Consider the following 18,295-nt stretch of genomic DNA (forward strand, 5'->3'; position numbering starts at 1 on the left):
TTACTTTCATGAACGATAATCCATAAAAGTAAATTTTCTCAGTTTTGGCTTTCATTTTAAGAATCAAAGAACGCGATTGACACCAAATTCAGACAGATTAAATAAATCAATACAGGTCCAGATTCTGTTATCAAGGAGCTGGAACTTGTACAGTCGAGTGAAAGCATCTCATTGATACCTACAAATACAATCCTTGGCTGCTCTACGCATTGCAGAAGCTGTCTCGTTCAGACCAAGAAGGACCAGAGGTCGCCTTAGGGAGGGGAAAGCCGTCTTCTTTATCGTGGACCACAAGAAGAAGAAGGCCCCGCCCCCCTCTCTCTCTCTCTCTTGGAACACACTCGACGTCTTTGTCACGCCGTCAAAGAGACCTGTTAGGAACCACTAGTTATTTTTTGTCGGTTTTTATCCCTCGCAAAACACGCGGGTAATGAATGACTCGTTCTCCCAAGTAGCCGTGACATCGAATCTCGCTTCCTACCGGCCTTGGATCATTCTTAGGCTTTTATTGTGGCTGTTGTCGTCGTTGATTGTCAAGTTACTGAAGATGGTTGTCGTTGTTAATTATCAAATTGGTGAAGGTGACTTGAATTTTCAGTCTAATGCAAGAAGGGCAAAATCTCTCTCTCTCTCTCTCTCTCTCTCTCTCTCTCTCTCTCTCTGCCTGTATTTCGGTACCACCGAGTTTGAAATAAACGGCCACCAGGGAATCATATTATTTAGAAGTGCCTAAGATCACACAAGCGAAAGAAAAAACCCTTGGGTACTTTAGCCTTGAACAGAGGAATCACAGATTATTGAGTAACACCTCTAACAGGACTTTGTTTGTTCATTGCAAAAATAGCATCAGGAAAAGGATGAGGGGACTGCTGTAAAAGAGTAGGTCATTGTATATCACTGAAGTGTAATTCTGATATTGAATAAGAGACAGACAGACATTTACGTGAGTGATTTTTTTTATGTAAAAAATCAAAGGTGCCCGATTGGACTCAATACCGTGTATTTGTTTGCCAGGGAATAGTAATTACAAATTTAGCTTGACTGGTTATGTGTCCTTTAAAAAATGTAATTTTATCTTTAGGTACAGACGCCTAATGATTTTGTTTTGGGCAGCCATAATGTAGTATATCAGTACTTCTTTTTAGTTTTCTGTAAAAGAAAACTATTTTGCCGGCTTTGTCTGTCCGTCCGCACTTTTTACTGTCCGCAAATTTTCTGTCCGCCCTCAGATCTTAAAACCTACTGAGGCCAGAGGGCTGCAGATTGGTATGTTGATCATCCACCCACTAATCACCAAACATACCAAACTGCAGCCCACTAGCCGCTGTAGTTTTTTTTTATGTTATTCAAGGTTAAAATTAGTCTTAATCGTGCTTTTGGCAAGGATATAGGATAGGTCACCACCGGGCTATGGTTAAGGCTTCATGGGCCGCAGCTCATACAGCATTATACCGAGACCACCGAAAGATAAGATCAATTTTCGTTGGCCTTGATTATACGCTGTAGCGGCTGCATAGAAAACTCGATTGCGCCGAAGAAACTTCGACACAATTTTTACTTGCTTATCCTTTGAAACTCCTCACACTGGCTGTCACACTGTTGGTAACAATAACCCGTTATGACATTTCCCCCTAGGCTGAGATGCTTAAAATAAGCCCAATAAAAATGGTTATTCCAATACACTGACCACCGAGTTCATTAAACACGTTTGTTGTTTGATGGATGTATATTGGAAGAGGAACTAATTTGCCTTCTATTTTTTTTTCTAAACTATTTTTCACTTTTTATCATCTGCCTACTCTAATAGGTTTCTTAATTAAGGTTATTATTACCGTATAGGCCAGCTTTAATCACTCGGATTCATAGCCCGCTAGTTATTTCTATGGTGCTATTCTCAAGCTGTGTTTGTTTAGGTACAATTACGGCGTCTGTTCAGAGTGAATTCTTCAGAATGGGAAAGTTTTTTTATAAACCAATTGGACGTGAGTAAACCTAAAGGGTTTGGTTTTAATGAAATATATATATTTTTTTTATTGTGATCTTCGTGCTGTCACATTAGTTATGTTCAAGCTTCATATATACTGTATATATATATATATATATATATATATATATATATATATATATATATATATATATATATATATATATATATATATATATATATATATATATATATATATATATATATATATATATATATATATATATATATATATATATATATATATATATATATATATATATATATATATATATATATATATATATATATATATATATATATATATAGCTTAATATCAAATTCGCTACCTCAGGAATATCCCCGATGGAGAATTATCAATGAAGGGGAATTTATAAGTGATAAATGGATTGGTACTGCCGGGTCACAATCCCTCGATACAGAACTTACCCAGCAACTCCAGTCGACGTTACCACTGAGCTATCAAGAGAGGTATAAGTCAATGGCGAGTCTGCTGTACTTATTTTACCTGTCGTGAGCGGGGAAGTTGTACTTAGCCTCGACATTAACCCGCCTCTGCCATGATAGTTCATTGGTACGTTTGGAACACGCAGCTCTTATTATGAAATTTTTTATCACACCGTGATTTATATAAAATCATGAAGCTACAAATGTCGCTTAATATCAAATTCACGCTACCTTGGGAATATCCCCAATGGAGAATTATCATCCATGTACCAATGAACTATCATGGCAGAGGTGGGTTAATGTCGAGACTAAGCACAACTTCCCGCTCACGACGAGTAAAATAAGTACAACTGACTCTCTTGATAGCTCAGTGGTAACGTCAACTGGAGTTGCTGGGTAAGTTCTGTGTCAAGGGATCGTGACCCGGCAGTACCAATCCATTTATCTCTTATAAATTCACTTCGGTGATAATTCTCCATCGGGGATATTCCCGAGGTAGCGTGAATTTGATATTAAGCGACATTTGTAGTTTCATGATTGTATATAAATCACAGTGTGATAAAAAATTTATATATATATATATATATATATATATATATATATATATATATATATATATATATATATATATATATATATATATATATATATATATATATATATATATATATATATATATATATATACATATACACACACATACATATACATACATATAATACATATATATGTATAGCCTATATGTGTGTGTTTTTTATGCATACTACGCACATACATGAGTGTAAAAGATTTTTACAAAAATATGTCAAATTCCGAAAGTAGGACGAAAAAATATTCCACAAAACTAATATTGTGTGTATTTATATGAAAGTGATTTTTCTGTAAGTATGTGACGTTTGTAATATCATAAGATTAAATTTTAAAAATGAGAGAGAGAGAGAGAGAGAGAGAGAGAGAGAGAGAGAGAGAGAGGGGCAAGGCAAGCAAGCAAGCTGGCAGGCAGGCAGGCAAACACATGTCTTCTGACATCTCAGGGCATTCTGGCAGTGAGTGCTGAACGCCCTCTTTGTGCTTTCTGATTAATAGCGTATTTAAATTTATTTCTTCATCTAGGTCCTTAAAAAAAATAAATAAAAAAAAAGTTCTTGGTGTTGCCACATTCAGGTCACGGACTTGTCTTTTCCTCTAAGCGTCGTGGCGATGATGGTCGACTGAATGAATTTCAGTTACCGTCTCTCTCTCTCTCTCTCTCTCTCTCTCTCTCTCTCTCTCTCTCTCTCTCTCTCTCTCTCTCTCTCTCTCTCTCTCTCTCTCTGGAGGAAGCACATTGAGCCTAGTTGTCTCTCAGCATCTTTGTGTTTGTTTATTGACCTTTTTTATTACTTGCTAGTTAAGGTTTTAGGATATAATTAGAAGTCGTTGTGGTCTTTTCAATCTGAATTGTATCCGTTTTAAGGGCTGTATAATTTCTTGGCTGTAATTTTACACAACCGACCCATTCTACTGTCATTTCGGTTTTAAAGGGGCGTTGCACTTTGGTATAGCGTGATTCTCTCTCTCTCACTTTCTCCCTCGTAATTTAGCCTAGTTTAGTTCATTAGTTAGCGGTTGTTTAGTTTGGTTAGGTGGAGGTGAATAGCCCCACAACTTTAGAAAAAATGACGACGTGAGATAGATGAATTGTAATGCTAAGAGAAGAGATGTGGTTTGACCAGGAATACTAAAAACAAGACGTCCTTTCTTAGAGGACCAAAATTTACTTTGAAATGGAACTAACAAGGAATGAAATGAGACATTTTTTAGTTGGCTAATAAAGAGAGTATTGTGTGATAACTAAAATTTCATTGGCATGCGTAATGAAATTACGTGGAGATTAGTACATTCAGGAATGTAATTGGAAGTGTTTGCAGATATTTGCTGAATAATATGTAGATAACGAAAATTTCAGTAACGTCGCCAGTTGAGTTACCTGGAGGTAAATACACCGAGGAATGTGGTTGGAAGTGTTTGTAAACATTAGCGAAAGTACACAACGAGAATACCACTAAGAAGGTAATAAAATCCCGTCAAGTTGATTCGGTGGATGGATCTGTCATCACCTTCCTGTCATGCCCTGGTGGGACATATATATTATATATTTAATCGGGAAGCCTAGCAGCTATGTAGGAATGCCGATGTTTTGATCCGGACGAGTTATGGAGCCCGAAGTAACACGAGCGAGTCAGCCAAGGTTAAATTTCCGTTGGGTCGACCTTCTTGAGTAACAATGCCAGAATATCGGTCCTGCAGCAGCAGCAGCAGCAGCCAGCCGTTCCACCTCTCCCGTAGGAGGAGTGTGCCAAGTGCTGTGCCGTTTGTCTGAATTAGCCGCCCATCGACCCTCGAGGAGATGTTCTGAATGCCTCGGGAGGAGAGCCTCAAAGTGCACTTTTCTCGAGTGTTATGATTCGAGAATGAAATTAACCGTGAGATGTGTGAGACTCCTGCCTCCTTGTCACGGAATCGTTCACGGCTGGGGATATTCAGCTCTATATTCTGCCTCTGTAGTGGCGCTTATCGTTTGTTTGTGATTGACTTTTGACTTCTGACTGTCTCATCTGTCTTTAGGTAAATGTGGAAGTTTATTTGTTACTGAAAGGAAGAGAAGAGAGAATGAAAGAGTTGATGTATGTTTTTCTGTACTATAAATCTGTATAATGTCCTATGAATGTTAGGTTTAGGTATCCGCGAATGTAATGTATATATTGGGAAAACAATATAAATGCGTAATAGCCATCTTTCACGTTGAAATATTTCTTGCATATTACGGTATTTATGTTTATAAGGTATATATATTTTATGTATGCGTGTATTTATATATATATATATATATATATATATATATATATATATATATATATATATATATATATATATATATATATATACATACATACATACATGCACACGCACATAGATTTTGTGTGTAAGTACATAAGAGACAGAAGAACTAAAATTAGACAACCGGCAACGGAATACCAGTAATAAAAGACTATGAGGATTATCCTTTTGGGTACTTAAAAAGTGTCACGTCATGGTTATTTTATATAATGACTTCATTGTATTCCCACAGTAAATCTCCGCTGAGAGAGACGATGACAGTGAACGAACGTATCTGTTTGCTTTTAGATTTAGGCAAATGGTGGGTTTGATCTTTGACCTTTTTTTTCCTTGGTTTTACGTTAGCTAGATTCGTCATATGCGGTCGCTGTCGGTATTTCCTTTTGCTTTTATTCTGACTCTCGTTTCCTCAGCTGTTGGAGGGGCATTGTCAGCGGTTCTTATTTCACGTATGATTTTTTTTGTTTGCAGTAGAAATAGCCATATGCTGAATTACTCGATCCCTTATCGATTGTTTGCATATAGTCACTGCTGACATTCTAATAAGGCAGTGGCTCCTAACCTTTTTCAGTATCCGTACCGCCTTGGTATCTCAGAAAATGTTCTCGTACGCCCATCCAATATAAATACAATACAAACATATGATAAATATACAGTACCATTGCACTGGGTATCATGTCTCTTACCCCCAGGTTTAAGGTTTCGTAACCCTTGGGGGTACAGGTACCCCAGGTTAAGAACCACTGTACATATCAGCAGACGCTTTTTATACAAGGAAAACTAGATGATAAACCATGATATTTGGCATCAGTGTATCAATATGTATTTTATTCTGCGGCATATTTCCACGTGATTGCTATTTAAGGGCAGCGGAGGAGATGGATGGAAGTAGTGTTCTCGAGTTGCACTCTCCATACAATCTGCGCGCCGTCTACTGAAGATTTCATGTGATTGTTAGATGTTCCATGATTTATTGCAGTGGATGGGGGAGGAATTGTATCGCAATGTAATTGTGATGCCTGATGCTGATATTATTATTATTATTATTATTATTATTATTATTATTATTATTATTATTATTATTATCCCTAGTTTGGAAAGTTTTAAGATGAGAAAAATATTGACTTTGGCGTAATTGGTGTTGTAACAAGAAAAAGTTTGGTGGAACAAGTTAAATAAACCATTGACTTAGGGAAGGTTCAACAGACGAAAAGAAAATATGAAAGCTATAATAGGTTACGGATAAAGATAAAATCGTGAGAGAGAGAGAGAGAGAGAGAGAGAGAGAGAGAGAGAGAGAGAGAGAGAGAGAGAGAGAGAGAGAGAAAGTGCTCATTAATTTTACCTTCTAGTAAGACAACTACAGCCCTAGGCTGTGCATAGGCCGTAGCTCAACCCAAGGTTTGTGAACACGGTCATAATTGTGATTACTACCCTGACGTGGTGCCCAGGGCAAATCAAGTGACCCCCCCCCTCCAACAAGATGACCCTGGTACCACATGTAGCGACAGATAATCCCGTCTGTTAAGCAAATAGTAGTTGAGATGATTGTATGTATTTAGGAAGGAAAAAATCATGCATAGGAAATGAAACTAAAGCCGTGAATGTGGCTGGCAAGCAAGAATAATCAAAATGATTATTTAAAGTGATATTTACTTGGTGCATTATCCAGTCATGAAAATTCATTAGGTTGTGTGTTCCCCTCCTTCCATGTTCAGTTAGGCCTCCAAACACCATCATATTGTTTGTGTTTAGTGTCTACGGCTAGCAATTTTATCATTTTTTTTTTTTTCAACTCTTAACCTCATTGCCATTTTATTCCCAAATTCATGCAAATTACCTGTGTTCGTTTTGTGTGTCGATGTAATATAGACAGACTTTAACATCTGTGGTTTCTTTAACTTTGCACACAATGCATAAACTTTGCGAGCATGTAAGCCACCTTGCAACTGTTTGCAGAGTGGAAAAAGAACGATCAGCTGTTGTCGGTAAATAAAAATTACTCATTTACAAGCATAATTTACGCTTACATTCAATATTTACTTTTTTGTGGGTGGGAGGGGTTGTTTCATAGAATATTTTTAGCAAATCTCAAAATGGTTCCCACAAAGTGGAGGATTATTTCAGGTTCCAGAAACAGATCTGTCAAGGTACAACTTGAGGTTCCTTGACATTTGATTCTTATGGGCGCCACTACGCAACTCGTAAACCAGAACAGGTGGTTCAAGCCCGGGCCACGTAAATCTTGAGTTATAGTTCTGATTAATTGCGGTTTACCTTCACTCCTGTCGAGGCAGTTGTAGTATCTCTCTCTCTCTCTCTCTCTCTCTCTCTCTCTCTCTCTCTCTCTCTGTTTTATAAGCGCTTTATATAGATAGACAGAGATGCGTTTGTTTTTGGGGGTATGGGGAGAATGTAGTCTCTCTCTCTCTCTCTCTCTCTCTCTCTCTCTCTCTCTCTCTCTCTCTCTCTCTCTTTACAAGCGCTTTATATACATAGATGGATACATACATACAGGTGTGTTTCGGGTGATGGGGAGAATGTAGTCTCTCTCTCTCTCTCTCTCTCTCTCTCTCTCTCTCTCTCTCTCTCTCTCTCTCTCTGTTTTATAAGCGCTTTATATAGATAGACAGAGATGCGTTTGTTTTTGGGGGTATGGGGAGAATGTAGTCTCTCTCTCTCTCTCTCTCTCTCTCTCTCTCTCTCTCTCTCTCTCTCTCTCTCTCTCGTTTTACAAGCGCTTTATATACATAGATGGATACATACATACGGGTGTGTTTCGGGTGATGGGGGAGAATGTAGTCTCTCTCTCTCTCTCTCTCTCTCTCTCTCTCTCTCTCTCTCTCTCTCTCTCTCTCTCTCTCTCTCTCGTTTTACACACGCTTCATATATGTAAGCGTACGTGTATGTGGGGGGGGGGAGGTTGGGTAGGAGAAAGAGAAAGGACATCACGTTATTCTAATTAATTATGCAGTGATCTACATACCGCAAATGGAACCGGCTGTGTAATTCTCTTTGTCTATCGTTTCCTGTCTTTAGTACGGTTCTTCCTCACCACCTGCGCATCTTCTCCATCATCAGGCAGTTCACGTCGGTTCGTTATCCATTTTAAAATTATTTTACTTCTCGGTAATGGCAGACACGGCATAGTAATGTTCCGCCAGTACGCCGTCAGTATATATGATGGCTTCCAGGAAAACCGTCCTGGAACGATACCTGTCGTTTCTGCGAACGACGGAACGCTTGGAAGAAAATATTTTAATGAGGGTTGATTAGGACAAGCTGAAGTAAAAAAGAGTAAAGAAAAGGATCGAGTGTGATTGAACCGCATTCAGACTTTTTTTTTTTAATAGATGGGATGGGTGGGAGGAAGGGAAGAACTCTACCTTCTTTATATTACTCTTACTGCGTATTCCTTTGAATGCACAAATTTTTATTATTGTACGACTTCCAGGAAACGATTAGGAACCCCCCAACCCACTCCCCTGATCAAAGCTCGTAACCCCAAAGACGACTCATATTACCCCGCGGTGCCTCATTTTATCATGAGTTTAAAACCTGTTGTGGTGGTTCAGTGAGAAAGTTCGTTTTCATGGGATTTTTTTTTTTTGTGCTTAGCTAAATGGTACCTCCCTGAGTCTTGCTTGTCGATTTTACTTCGCTATGTTCCTCAGGAATAAGAATGGGGGTTTCCCTCAAAAAGCTAAACATTTAGAGGAATGTAATTCAATGTTTTCAAAGTTTGTAGGACCTATTGCGATATTCCTTGGAAAACCAGAGATGGATTTGCAGAGTGAATTACTTTGAGGAAGATAAAGTTCAATTTTTCCACAACTTAAGCCTACTTTTATTCATATAATTTATGTTTTGTAGAACCTGTTACGATATTCCTTATGAAAACCAGTGATAGCTTTGCAGAGTGAATCATTTTAAGTATGATAAATTGTAGTTTTCCACAACCTAAGCCTACATGTCTTCATGTGAATTATGTTTTGTGAGTTTTTTGCTGGGAGTTAATGAATGAATGAATTCTAGGTATGCGAAAGGTATTCTCTTAGTTTTCTACCTTGAATGTTGTTTGTTTGGGTATGGCTAATGGTCTGGTGTGGCCACATACCATTCCAAATGTCTAGCATTACTACCCTAATGCTATTCTCCTTGCATTTTAATACATTTTTATCTAATTATTAATTTATTTATTTTCTTACATTTTGATAAGTGAGATCTCCTCTTTCTGTATTTCCCTTTACCTTCTCTTACTTCCTAATGAGCACCATATTCCTTGGAAGCTTGAATTTAGAGTCAATGGGCCCAGTGAGCTTGTTCCATATGAATAGGGTTTATTTTCGTAATAATAATAATAATAATAATAATAATAATAATAATAATAATAATAATGCAAGCCGTCGCCAAAGATAAATTGGTCAGTAAATGTGAGGCATTTTTGTTGATGCCCTTCAACATTATATGGCAACATTTGCTTTCTTAAAGAGATTGACGCATCTTCAGATTAACTTTACTCATTCTCACTTAATCGTGGAAATGCAGTGATACAAAAAATCTGGGGCCTTCAAAAGGTGAAAATTGGCCATGTGAAGAAGTCTCGTAGTAAAACCGGTTTATCTATCATATGAGGTTTCAGGGAAGGCAAATTTTAATCTTGACGTCAGCCGGGCCTGTCAGGGAGAAGGACCCAAGTAACCACCTAATCTCTTCAAAGTATTGTCCCCATGATGGGACGAATCGTATTTTTAGTTGGCGTTTAGTGATTGATGATAGATAGCCTTGCTTCTCCGAGTTACTTGTGCTTGCTTATATTCAACGCAGCACTAGTTCATCACTATATTGATAGTGAATGAGTGCGAAGTTATAGAGGGACTTTGATTTAACTTTTCAGATTTCATTTTTTGTAATATTGTATTAACCTAAATAAATTCCTATCTATTATTAATTTTGCGATGCTTAAAACACTAAGCTAAAGTCTTTAACCAACATTGATTCGAATTCTAGTACCTGAGAAGAAGAGTTTCTTCATTTATTTCCTTTCAGATTTCCAAGCTTTCAGTGGAAATATTATAAAAAAAAATGTAATATTAGCAAAGGAGTTTGGATGTCATTTTCGTTTATAAAGACACATTGAAATATGTGACCTTATTTTTACTCCCTCCTCACTTCTGATATACAAACTAGTTAAATACCGCATGGTTCTTTACTGGAATTCGTTAGGAGCTTATGTTTACACTGATACTGAGCTGGCCAGGTGTATTGTTATAGTTGAACATAAAATACTGTGAATACTTAGGGATACGTGCTTTCTGTCAACGTAAAGGGACGATTCCCAAGTCCCACGCCTTTTGGGATTGAATATGGTTGAAGAGTTCTTAGAAAAATACTTCGTATATAAAACGGGAGAAAAATACCTTGTACATAAAACTGGTCGGGGATTTGCCCGAGGGTCACAGAGGAGGAAATTATTCACAAGACGCAAATACGATTGACGTAATTTTGAGAGGCATACTTGGGAAACAGCTGATGGTATTTATTTTAAAGTAAATAGTTAAACCCTGCTTTTGTCCGCTTTTCGGATTGTTAATATTATCATTACAAGACACGGAGTAAAAATCTTTACTCTTTCAGAGAACCGGTCAGAAATTGTGTACTGAAGAACCTTGCCTTCATAGTATTCGACGGATATTTCAGATAGATATTTTCTTAACAGTCAGAATCTTAATGTGAAATTGTCGATGTTGATTTATATACAGTAGTTATTAGTAATAATGATCTTTAGAAGGTTAGCTGATATCTTCGGAATATTTCTGTATATAAATATATGTATATATATAATATATATATATATATATATATTAGTGGTATGATCAGGTCTTAGACATTATTATTATTATTATTATTATTATTATTACTATTATTTTATTGTTATTATTATTATTATTGTTGTTGTTGTCGTTGGTGTTGTTACTGCTGCTGCTCCTTAGAGGCACAATGTTGTTATTTGTTACTGAATGAAACGTGTCGAAAGTCTCTATTTACTAATAACGATTTTTTCGTATTCTGTCCAGGTTGGAGGCGAGATGGGCAACAAAGCCGGGGGCCAGAGTCAGTCGGAGGAGGAGACGGAGGTGGTGCCCCAAGCTGCCCGAGTCCCGCCCCTCTCACAGCACCCAGGTGAGTAGGTGCGAGGTGTTGATATGTCGAGGATGGAAACACTATGACTTTCGAATTCTTTTGCGTTCTGAATTAGCGTAGCTTATTATGCAGGCATAGATTTAAATAATTAGTAATTTGTGTCTATATATATGTGTGTGTGAACTGTATGTTATATATATATATATATATATATATATATATATATATATATATATATATATATATATATATATATATATATATATATATATATATATATATATATATATATATATGTGTGTGTAAAAATATATATTATATATGAAGACAGATGTATGTTTTGGCAATAATCAGGATGGTTTGCGTATGCATTTCCCCAAACGAAATCATCTTCTTGCGTGAGATCACTACCTATAACAATATCTCAAGGAGGCTTTAATAAATCTCAGATCCAGAGAACCATGATGAAAATGATTGTATCCTTTATAATGCCTTCATGCGCATAAGTGCCGAATAAAATGAATAGAAGAGTGTGATCATTTAATCTTCTCTTGTAATGTGTTCAAGAAGGATTAAGGATTAATGGGTTTCAAGGGGGGAGGTATTAGGAACTCTTATTGCAAAGCTGATAACATAATCGTGCTGAGAGTATCGTAAAGATTGTCCTTGCGTTTGATGTTAATTGCTGATCAATGCCATCGTAGTTTGTGTAAAAATATTAAAGAAATTTTTCCGGGGCAATCAAGGTTAGGAAGGGAAGGAACCCACTCGGCATCAGTACTGCCCTAAAATGGAAGACTGCAGTATCTGCAAAAATACAAAAAATGAGCAAAATGGTAGATACTCCCTTGCCTTACTACTGATTTTGCAGATACTGCAAATGGGACCCCCCTAAATACTCGCAGAAAGCATTGAAGAATCGTTCTGAAAGTGCGGTAACTTGTGCATTAGTGTTTCACGAGCCCAGTAGGTGGCATATCTCAGTTTCGAAAAGTTTGCAGATACTGCAGTTTGCCATTTTAGGGCAGAGTAGCCATTGATTTTATCTTTCATTGTGCTTGCGAAACTGCAGGCACAAATTTCAGGTGGCTGACGAATCACTCGTCACCTGTCCTCGCACGTCAGGAAAACTGACGTGCGTAAATACTAGCATGAAGGCGCGCGTGATTTATTTATGGCAAGGAACGTCAATGGGTGGGTTCTCTTCACGAGATGGGAGAAGACACGGAATGAGGAATTTCGGTAAAGATGCTGTCACAGGGGAAGCAACCACCGCAGAAAAGAAGGGGGTGGGGGGGTGCCGGTTGGTGAACAACAAGGAATCACAGACGCGAAAGAAGAAACAACGGACATTACCTTTTTGACATTTTTGTAGGGAAAAGTAGATGGTTGAGGCTTGAACAGATACGTGATATTTCTTCTGCACTCTGCAATAAAAATGTCATTGGTAGAACGGACATTATCGAACCAGATCTTACTTTATGAAACAAGGACTTGGAATTGATGTTATGAGTAAATTGTACCCACAGCGAAAAAGGTTTTATTTCCACAGATACATATCGGCCGTGAATAATTCTCCGAGATAAGTATGCATAAAAGGCTTGCGCTCAGCTGTTACTTATCTCCCTCGGAAAGCTCGCTTGTTTCTGTTTATTTATTAACCCTGCACCTTTGGCCCGTAGATCGTTGTCACTGGTCTCAGGTCATGGAACTTGCTTTATATAGGTCATACCCTCGTCTTGTACATCTCCAACGGCCTTTTACATCTCCGCTGGCCTTTTATCTAAATATCTTCCTCCTTCCCCCGTCACTTTCAGCCTTACATTTCCCAGATATTCAAAACAAGATGCGTAACCTTTGAGACCTCCGGATTTTGTGGGGGATTTCGATATAAACAAACACTCCATAACACGAGTTCTTCAACTGGGACGGGTCATTGAATCCAGGCGGAGAGAGAGAGAGAGAAAGAAGACAAAATTGTGCAATTTTTTTTTCTGAAAGTTTACATCAGTTTTGCCTTATGTCAGTGTGTCTTAAAGGTGAAGTTGACTGAGCAGCTTGCTGTAGAGTTATGAATCTGTCTAACCAAAAATAGCAGGTTGGTGGAATTTAAGAATACTATTATAAAAACAACCCACACGCGTAGCATTAAAAAACACACACACACAAAACTTTAGTTGAAGCATCAGACGCCATCATACCCCATTCCACCCTGGTTACCGCCGTGTCTGGGACCTAGGAGTAGCAGTGGGTCTCCCTAAAAAGTGTTGGGTTCCTAGTTCCCTTTTTAGCGGTTTCGTATTTCCCGTTCACCTTCACCCTGCGACCCCACCTCTCCGGCGCCTTGTTTATAAACATTTTTATTTTACCCAGATGAGGTGACTAAAAAGGAATGGATCTCTCTAATGGTGACGACGATTCGTTACGTAGCGTATAGCATATGGTACTCTTTTATTAATTGAGCCATAGATAAATAATTAGATAATGGAGATGGTTACAAACTATATCGGCTTCAAAATCAATATTTCGTCGAAATCGGAGTAGCTTTTGTCACGTAAATGTGACGGAGTTATGCGAAGGATGTTGGTTATTTTTAGCATATGTTATCAGGTATATCTTTAGTTGGCATCCGTCTTAACGCTACCTGTGTATTTGTTTATTTAGCATTGTACTCGTGTCTTCAGAAATGTAATCTAAGGTAAGAGAGGATCAAGACTACAAGTCCCGACCATTGGGACCTTTTGTACTGCCTGCATATTGTATTATAGGGGCCAGTAGTGAGAGGATGGGCCCGGGCTGGATGACGGTAAATCTACCCTCGAGTTCATTATTCATGGACTATCGCTGTTGAATAGAATAGAACATAGAATTTAGGCCAAAGGGTAAGCGTTGGGACCTATGAGGTCATTCAACGCTGGAGGGGAAATTGACATTAAAAAAGGTTTTAAAGGTGTAGCCTAACAGGAGGAAAACCTCGCAGTTGCACTATGAAGCGATTGTTAGGAGAGGATGAAAAGTGAGATGGAGGAATGAGAATGTGAACGGCGGTACAGTATATAAGGAATAAAATTGGTTGCCGCTAGGGGCCAGAAATATATAAGGATACAGATGTGTGTTGTATTATAAAAATTTTTTCCGTCAGTTTTTCTTCAAATTCAATCTGTTACGTAGTGGAGTGTCGTATAAGTTGCTTATGTTCAAAGGATATGTCTCTCTCTCACACACACACACACACACACACACACACACACACACACACACACACACACACACACACACACACCCTTGTGTTCAAGAAAAAGACATCGTTTAGAATCTCGTCGCAATGAAAACCGATCGTGTTGATTCTTTCGGAGTGAGCTGTGCGCAGTTTTTACTTTTAAGAAGGGACGTTGATGAATTAACTGTGAATGCTATTTGTCTGTTTTTATTCGGCGTCTGATAACTAGACTCGGTCAGTTTTGGGAAAAAGGTTGACATTACTGTCGCTTAGGAAAGATGGCTTACCGTAGAAATATTTTAATAACGCATCAGGTTCGTTTCGCGGGATTTGCAGACTTTTGTAATATCTCCCCGCACTCCTTTACATTAAACTCCTTAAGAGACGTCATTTGCCTTTCTCAGCTTGCTAAACATATTGCTGCAAGCGAGGTCATCGGGTTAATTGCTAGTTGTTCGATAGAAATTAGGATAATTATAAAAATAGTTAAACGATACCTATACCACAAAAGCTCCTTTGGCTCTGGTATTTGTGATGTGGATGATCTTATAATTCATTTTTCCCCCATTTTGTTTTTTTGTCACAGATAACGTAATTAAAAGGTATTTGCGTGCTTAACATAAATCAAGACCCTATATTTAACATTCATTTCTCTTTCGAGATCTCAGACCTATCAAAGATAAAAGGATGGGGTATAAGCAATGAAAGGCAAGGAAGTTTTGCATATTAACAATTTTTGTGAGACGATTTACTTTTTCAAGGGGTGTAGAGTTTGGGATAGGGACGTATCTTAATATAACCAGATTGAATTGTGCTACAAAACTATTTTTCGTGGTCAGCATTCAGTTATAAACTATGATGTTTATGATTTAATAATTTCTTTGACTTAGTGCACTGTGCATATGTTTTTATGCATGGATTTCTTTTCAGCGTGAAACTTATATTTTCGAGAATGAAGTACACTACCAAGGACTGTTATCTATCAAAGTGTACTCTGATAGAAAGTGTAGTAGGGTTCAAGTAAATGAGACTTTCATGTGTATGAACACAGTAGAGACTACATGTACGTTAGTTACTTGAAGAGATCGTGGGTTGTGTTTGGAATGCAATATTGCCTGAGCGTGAGAGCACTTGCAACCACTAGAGTGGTTTTTAAACTACCATCTTTGCACGTTCCATTTCCTCTGTCGGTTTTTTCCCCGAGTTCACGTTAGTTTTGTTTATTCTTGGTGAGGAGGGGTTGAATTTATTGTTGGATTTCTTTGTTAGAGAAATAATTTAACAGTCTGCAAATAACCGTTCGGTACAAATACCTCATTACACTAAAGATGGATTCAAATTCCAAGTCAATATGTCACGTAATATGCAGTCATTGTATTGGCCGGCAAATTTATACTCCAATGATAGGTAAAAGTACAAATGACTGGGAAATCGCTTGATTTTTATTATATCGTCATTTCAACAATGAACTGCGTGTGTCGCACGTCTTTTGGGATTCCTGGCCGTTAATGAGGTAGGTTTGAATAAGTCTGTCGCTACGAGTCAATCGTACGTGACCTGAGGCTGTTCGTGGCCAGGGACAACCTCATTGCTTTTCAAATTTAAGTAGGGGAGATTCGAATCTTTGTGCGTCTTTAATTCTTACGTTTTGAAGGATGACAGGCTTTCAGTATTATAGATTATTCAAGAAGGGCTTTCACTATGATAGATTATTTAAGAGGGGATTTTCTTTTACGAACTCACGTCTTTTGATTTCAATATTACGAAGGGAATATCGTTCTTGTTATAGTGGTAAGAGATACTGGTATGCATTGTTCTGATTTTAAGTGTCAGTACTTGCATACCTCACACACACATTTTCAGGTTATCGCTTAGCGGATTCCATTTATATCAGTACTGCTGCTTTATTCGTTATTATTATATGAACAGTGTGTTTAGGTAATTAATGTTTGCAGCATGTTACTAAGAAACAATAAGACAAAACGTAGGAAATGCTTTACTGGAAGCCTTGCAGAAAAAAAAAAAAGATGGGTATAGGCCATTCTTATAAAGCAGTACTGTAGCTGCTTAATTTTTATTAATTTGTCATAGAAATATGTATACATATTGTTCATTTCTTCTTTCCTTTTCAGTTGGAGTCTCCGGCACCAGCCGATCTGTATCTGTGGAGAATGGTGAAGAGGGCGAGCTAGAGATGGAGCTACCGCCGCCCATGAAGGTGTTAGACCAACCCATAACTGCTGCTGCTGCTCAAGGGGGGTCAGGCCCCTCCACTGTCGTCACAGGAGGACCCCTTCACCCACCCTTAGATAATATATTGCCAGATGCACCAAACAGAGTAAGTAAATGTAATTATTTTCTTTTACACACACTCATAAAACCCGCACGGAATAACTAAAAGGGTAGACTTGAGGGACGTTGTTGCGCTTTTAAACAAAGCTTTTATGGGAGGCCTATGTGAATCATGGAACATCTGGCAATCATATATCTTATTCCTGTTACTTGTGAATGTTGGGATCTATTGAATGAAACGTCTGAGTTAAGGTGTAGTTAGTTTATGCTTCATAAAAATCATCATATGTTTAATAGGCCATTAAATTTATTATCTACTAGTGTGTACTGCATTTATGGAGTAGGGTCATTCACTACAAGCTTCCATTTATACACGGTAGGAACTTTTTTTAAGCCAGCTTATTTTCCACAGACTTTTTATTACTTGCAGATTTTTCATAAAATCTTTTTAGGTCATCCTAAATTATTTTATTTAAAAACCACTGATCCATGGGTAGTTTCTTAGAGGAGTCAGCTTCATTTACCTGCCAGGCAGAAGTGAAAGGCATTAATGTCTTCCAAGATTAATTTTCGGCAAGAAGGATAAATTCCTTCCTTCTGCTTAAAAGGCAATACTCATTTTAGGCTTGGCAGACTCTTTACCTTTTTCTATATTCGTTTTGGGAATAATTATATTTTTGCCAACGAAAGCACTTTTAAAAAGTTTAAACATGTACAGTGAATATATATATATATATATATATATATATATATATATATATATATATATATATATATATATATATATATATATATATATATATATATATATAGTTCAATCAGTGCTGGAGGTAACGATTAAAAAAGTTGAGCACAATTAACTACAATCTCTCTAAAATACAATGCGATTTTTTCGTCCATTAAAAAAAATTATTACCCTTATAATGCTATATACATTTCCTGTAGTGACAGAGAACTACTAAACAGAATGTGATTAAATGACCTATAAAACCTTAGTGGTTTACTTGTACCACGTGTGAAGTAATAATGAATTAGAAGTGGCAGTGTACCTCTATTACCAAGCATTAAAAGCTGTTTTATACAAGGGAAATGTTCTTTGTTTGTAATATGAACAACATCATTGGGTGCATTCTATTACCTTCTTCAACATGTACTTGTTGCCATAACCTGTTTTTTCAGTGTTAGGGCCTTATTTTTTTTTTTCATTGTGAGGTTTCAGTGTACAAAATGTATTTTTGCAAATGCAGACAATGTAGGTAATGATTTCCCCCCCCCCCCCCATTTTCAACCACAAACCTCAGTTTCCTCATTTATCATTCAAACAGGAA

At 37.4% G+C, this 18,295-nt stretch overlaps 1 protein-coding gene across 9 annotated transcripts in view; it reads left to right on the forward strand.

Annotated features, from left to right (window-relative positions):
• Window positions 1-18,295, forward strand: part of trio (trio Rho guanine nucleotide exchange factor) — a 1,217,727-nt gene that overhangs the window by 1,130,006 nt on the left and 69,426 nt on the right. For all 9 annotated transcript variants that reach the window (XM_067104902.1, XM_067104910.1, XM_067104903.1 and 6 more), the window contains 2 exons: window positions 11,389-11,494; window positions 16,808-17,013. In XM_067104902.1, coding sequence (XP_066961003.1) covers window positions 11,389-11,494; window positions 16,808-17,013 — 312 coding nt within the window. The remainder of the gene's footprint in view (window positions 1-11,388; window positions 11,495-16,807; window positions 17,014-18,295) is intronic.

The sequence above is a fragment of the Macrobrachium rosenbergii genome, chromosome 6 (assembly GCF_040412425.1).
Source record: "Macrobrachium rosenbergii isolate ZJJX-2024 chromosome 6, ASM4041242v1, whole genome shotgun sequence".
Classification (NCBI taxonomy): Eukaryota; Metazoa; Arthropoda; class Malacostraca; order Decapoda; family Palaemonidae; genus Macrobrachium; species Macrobrachium rosenbergii.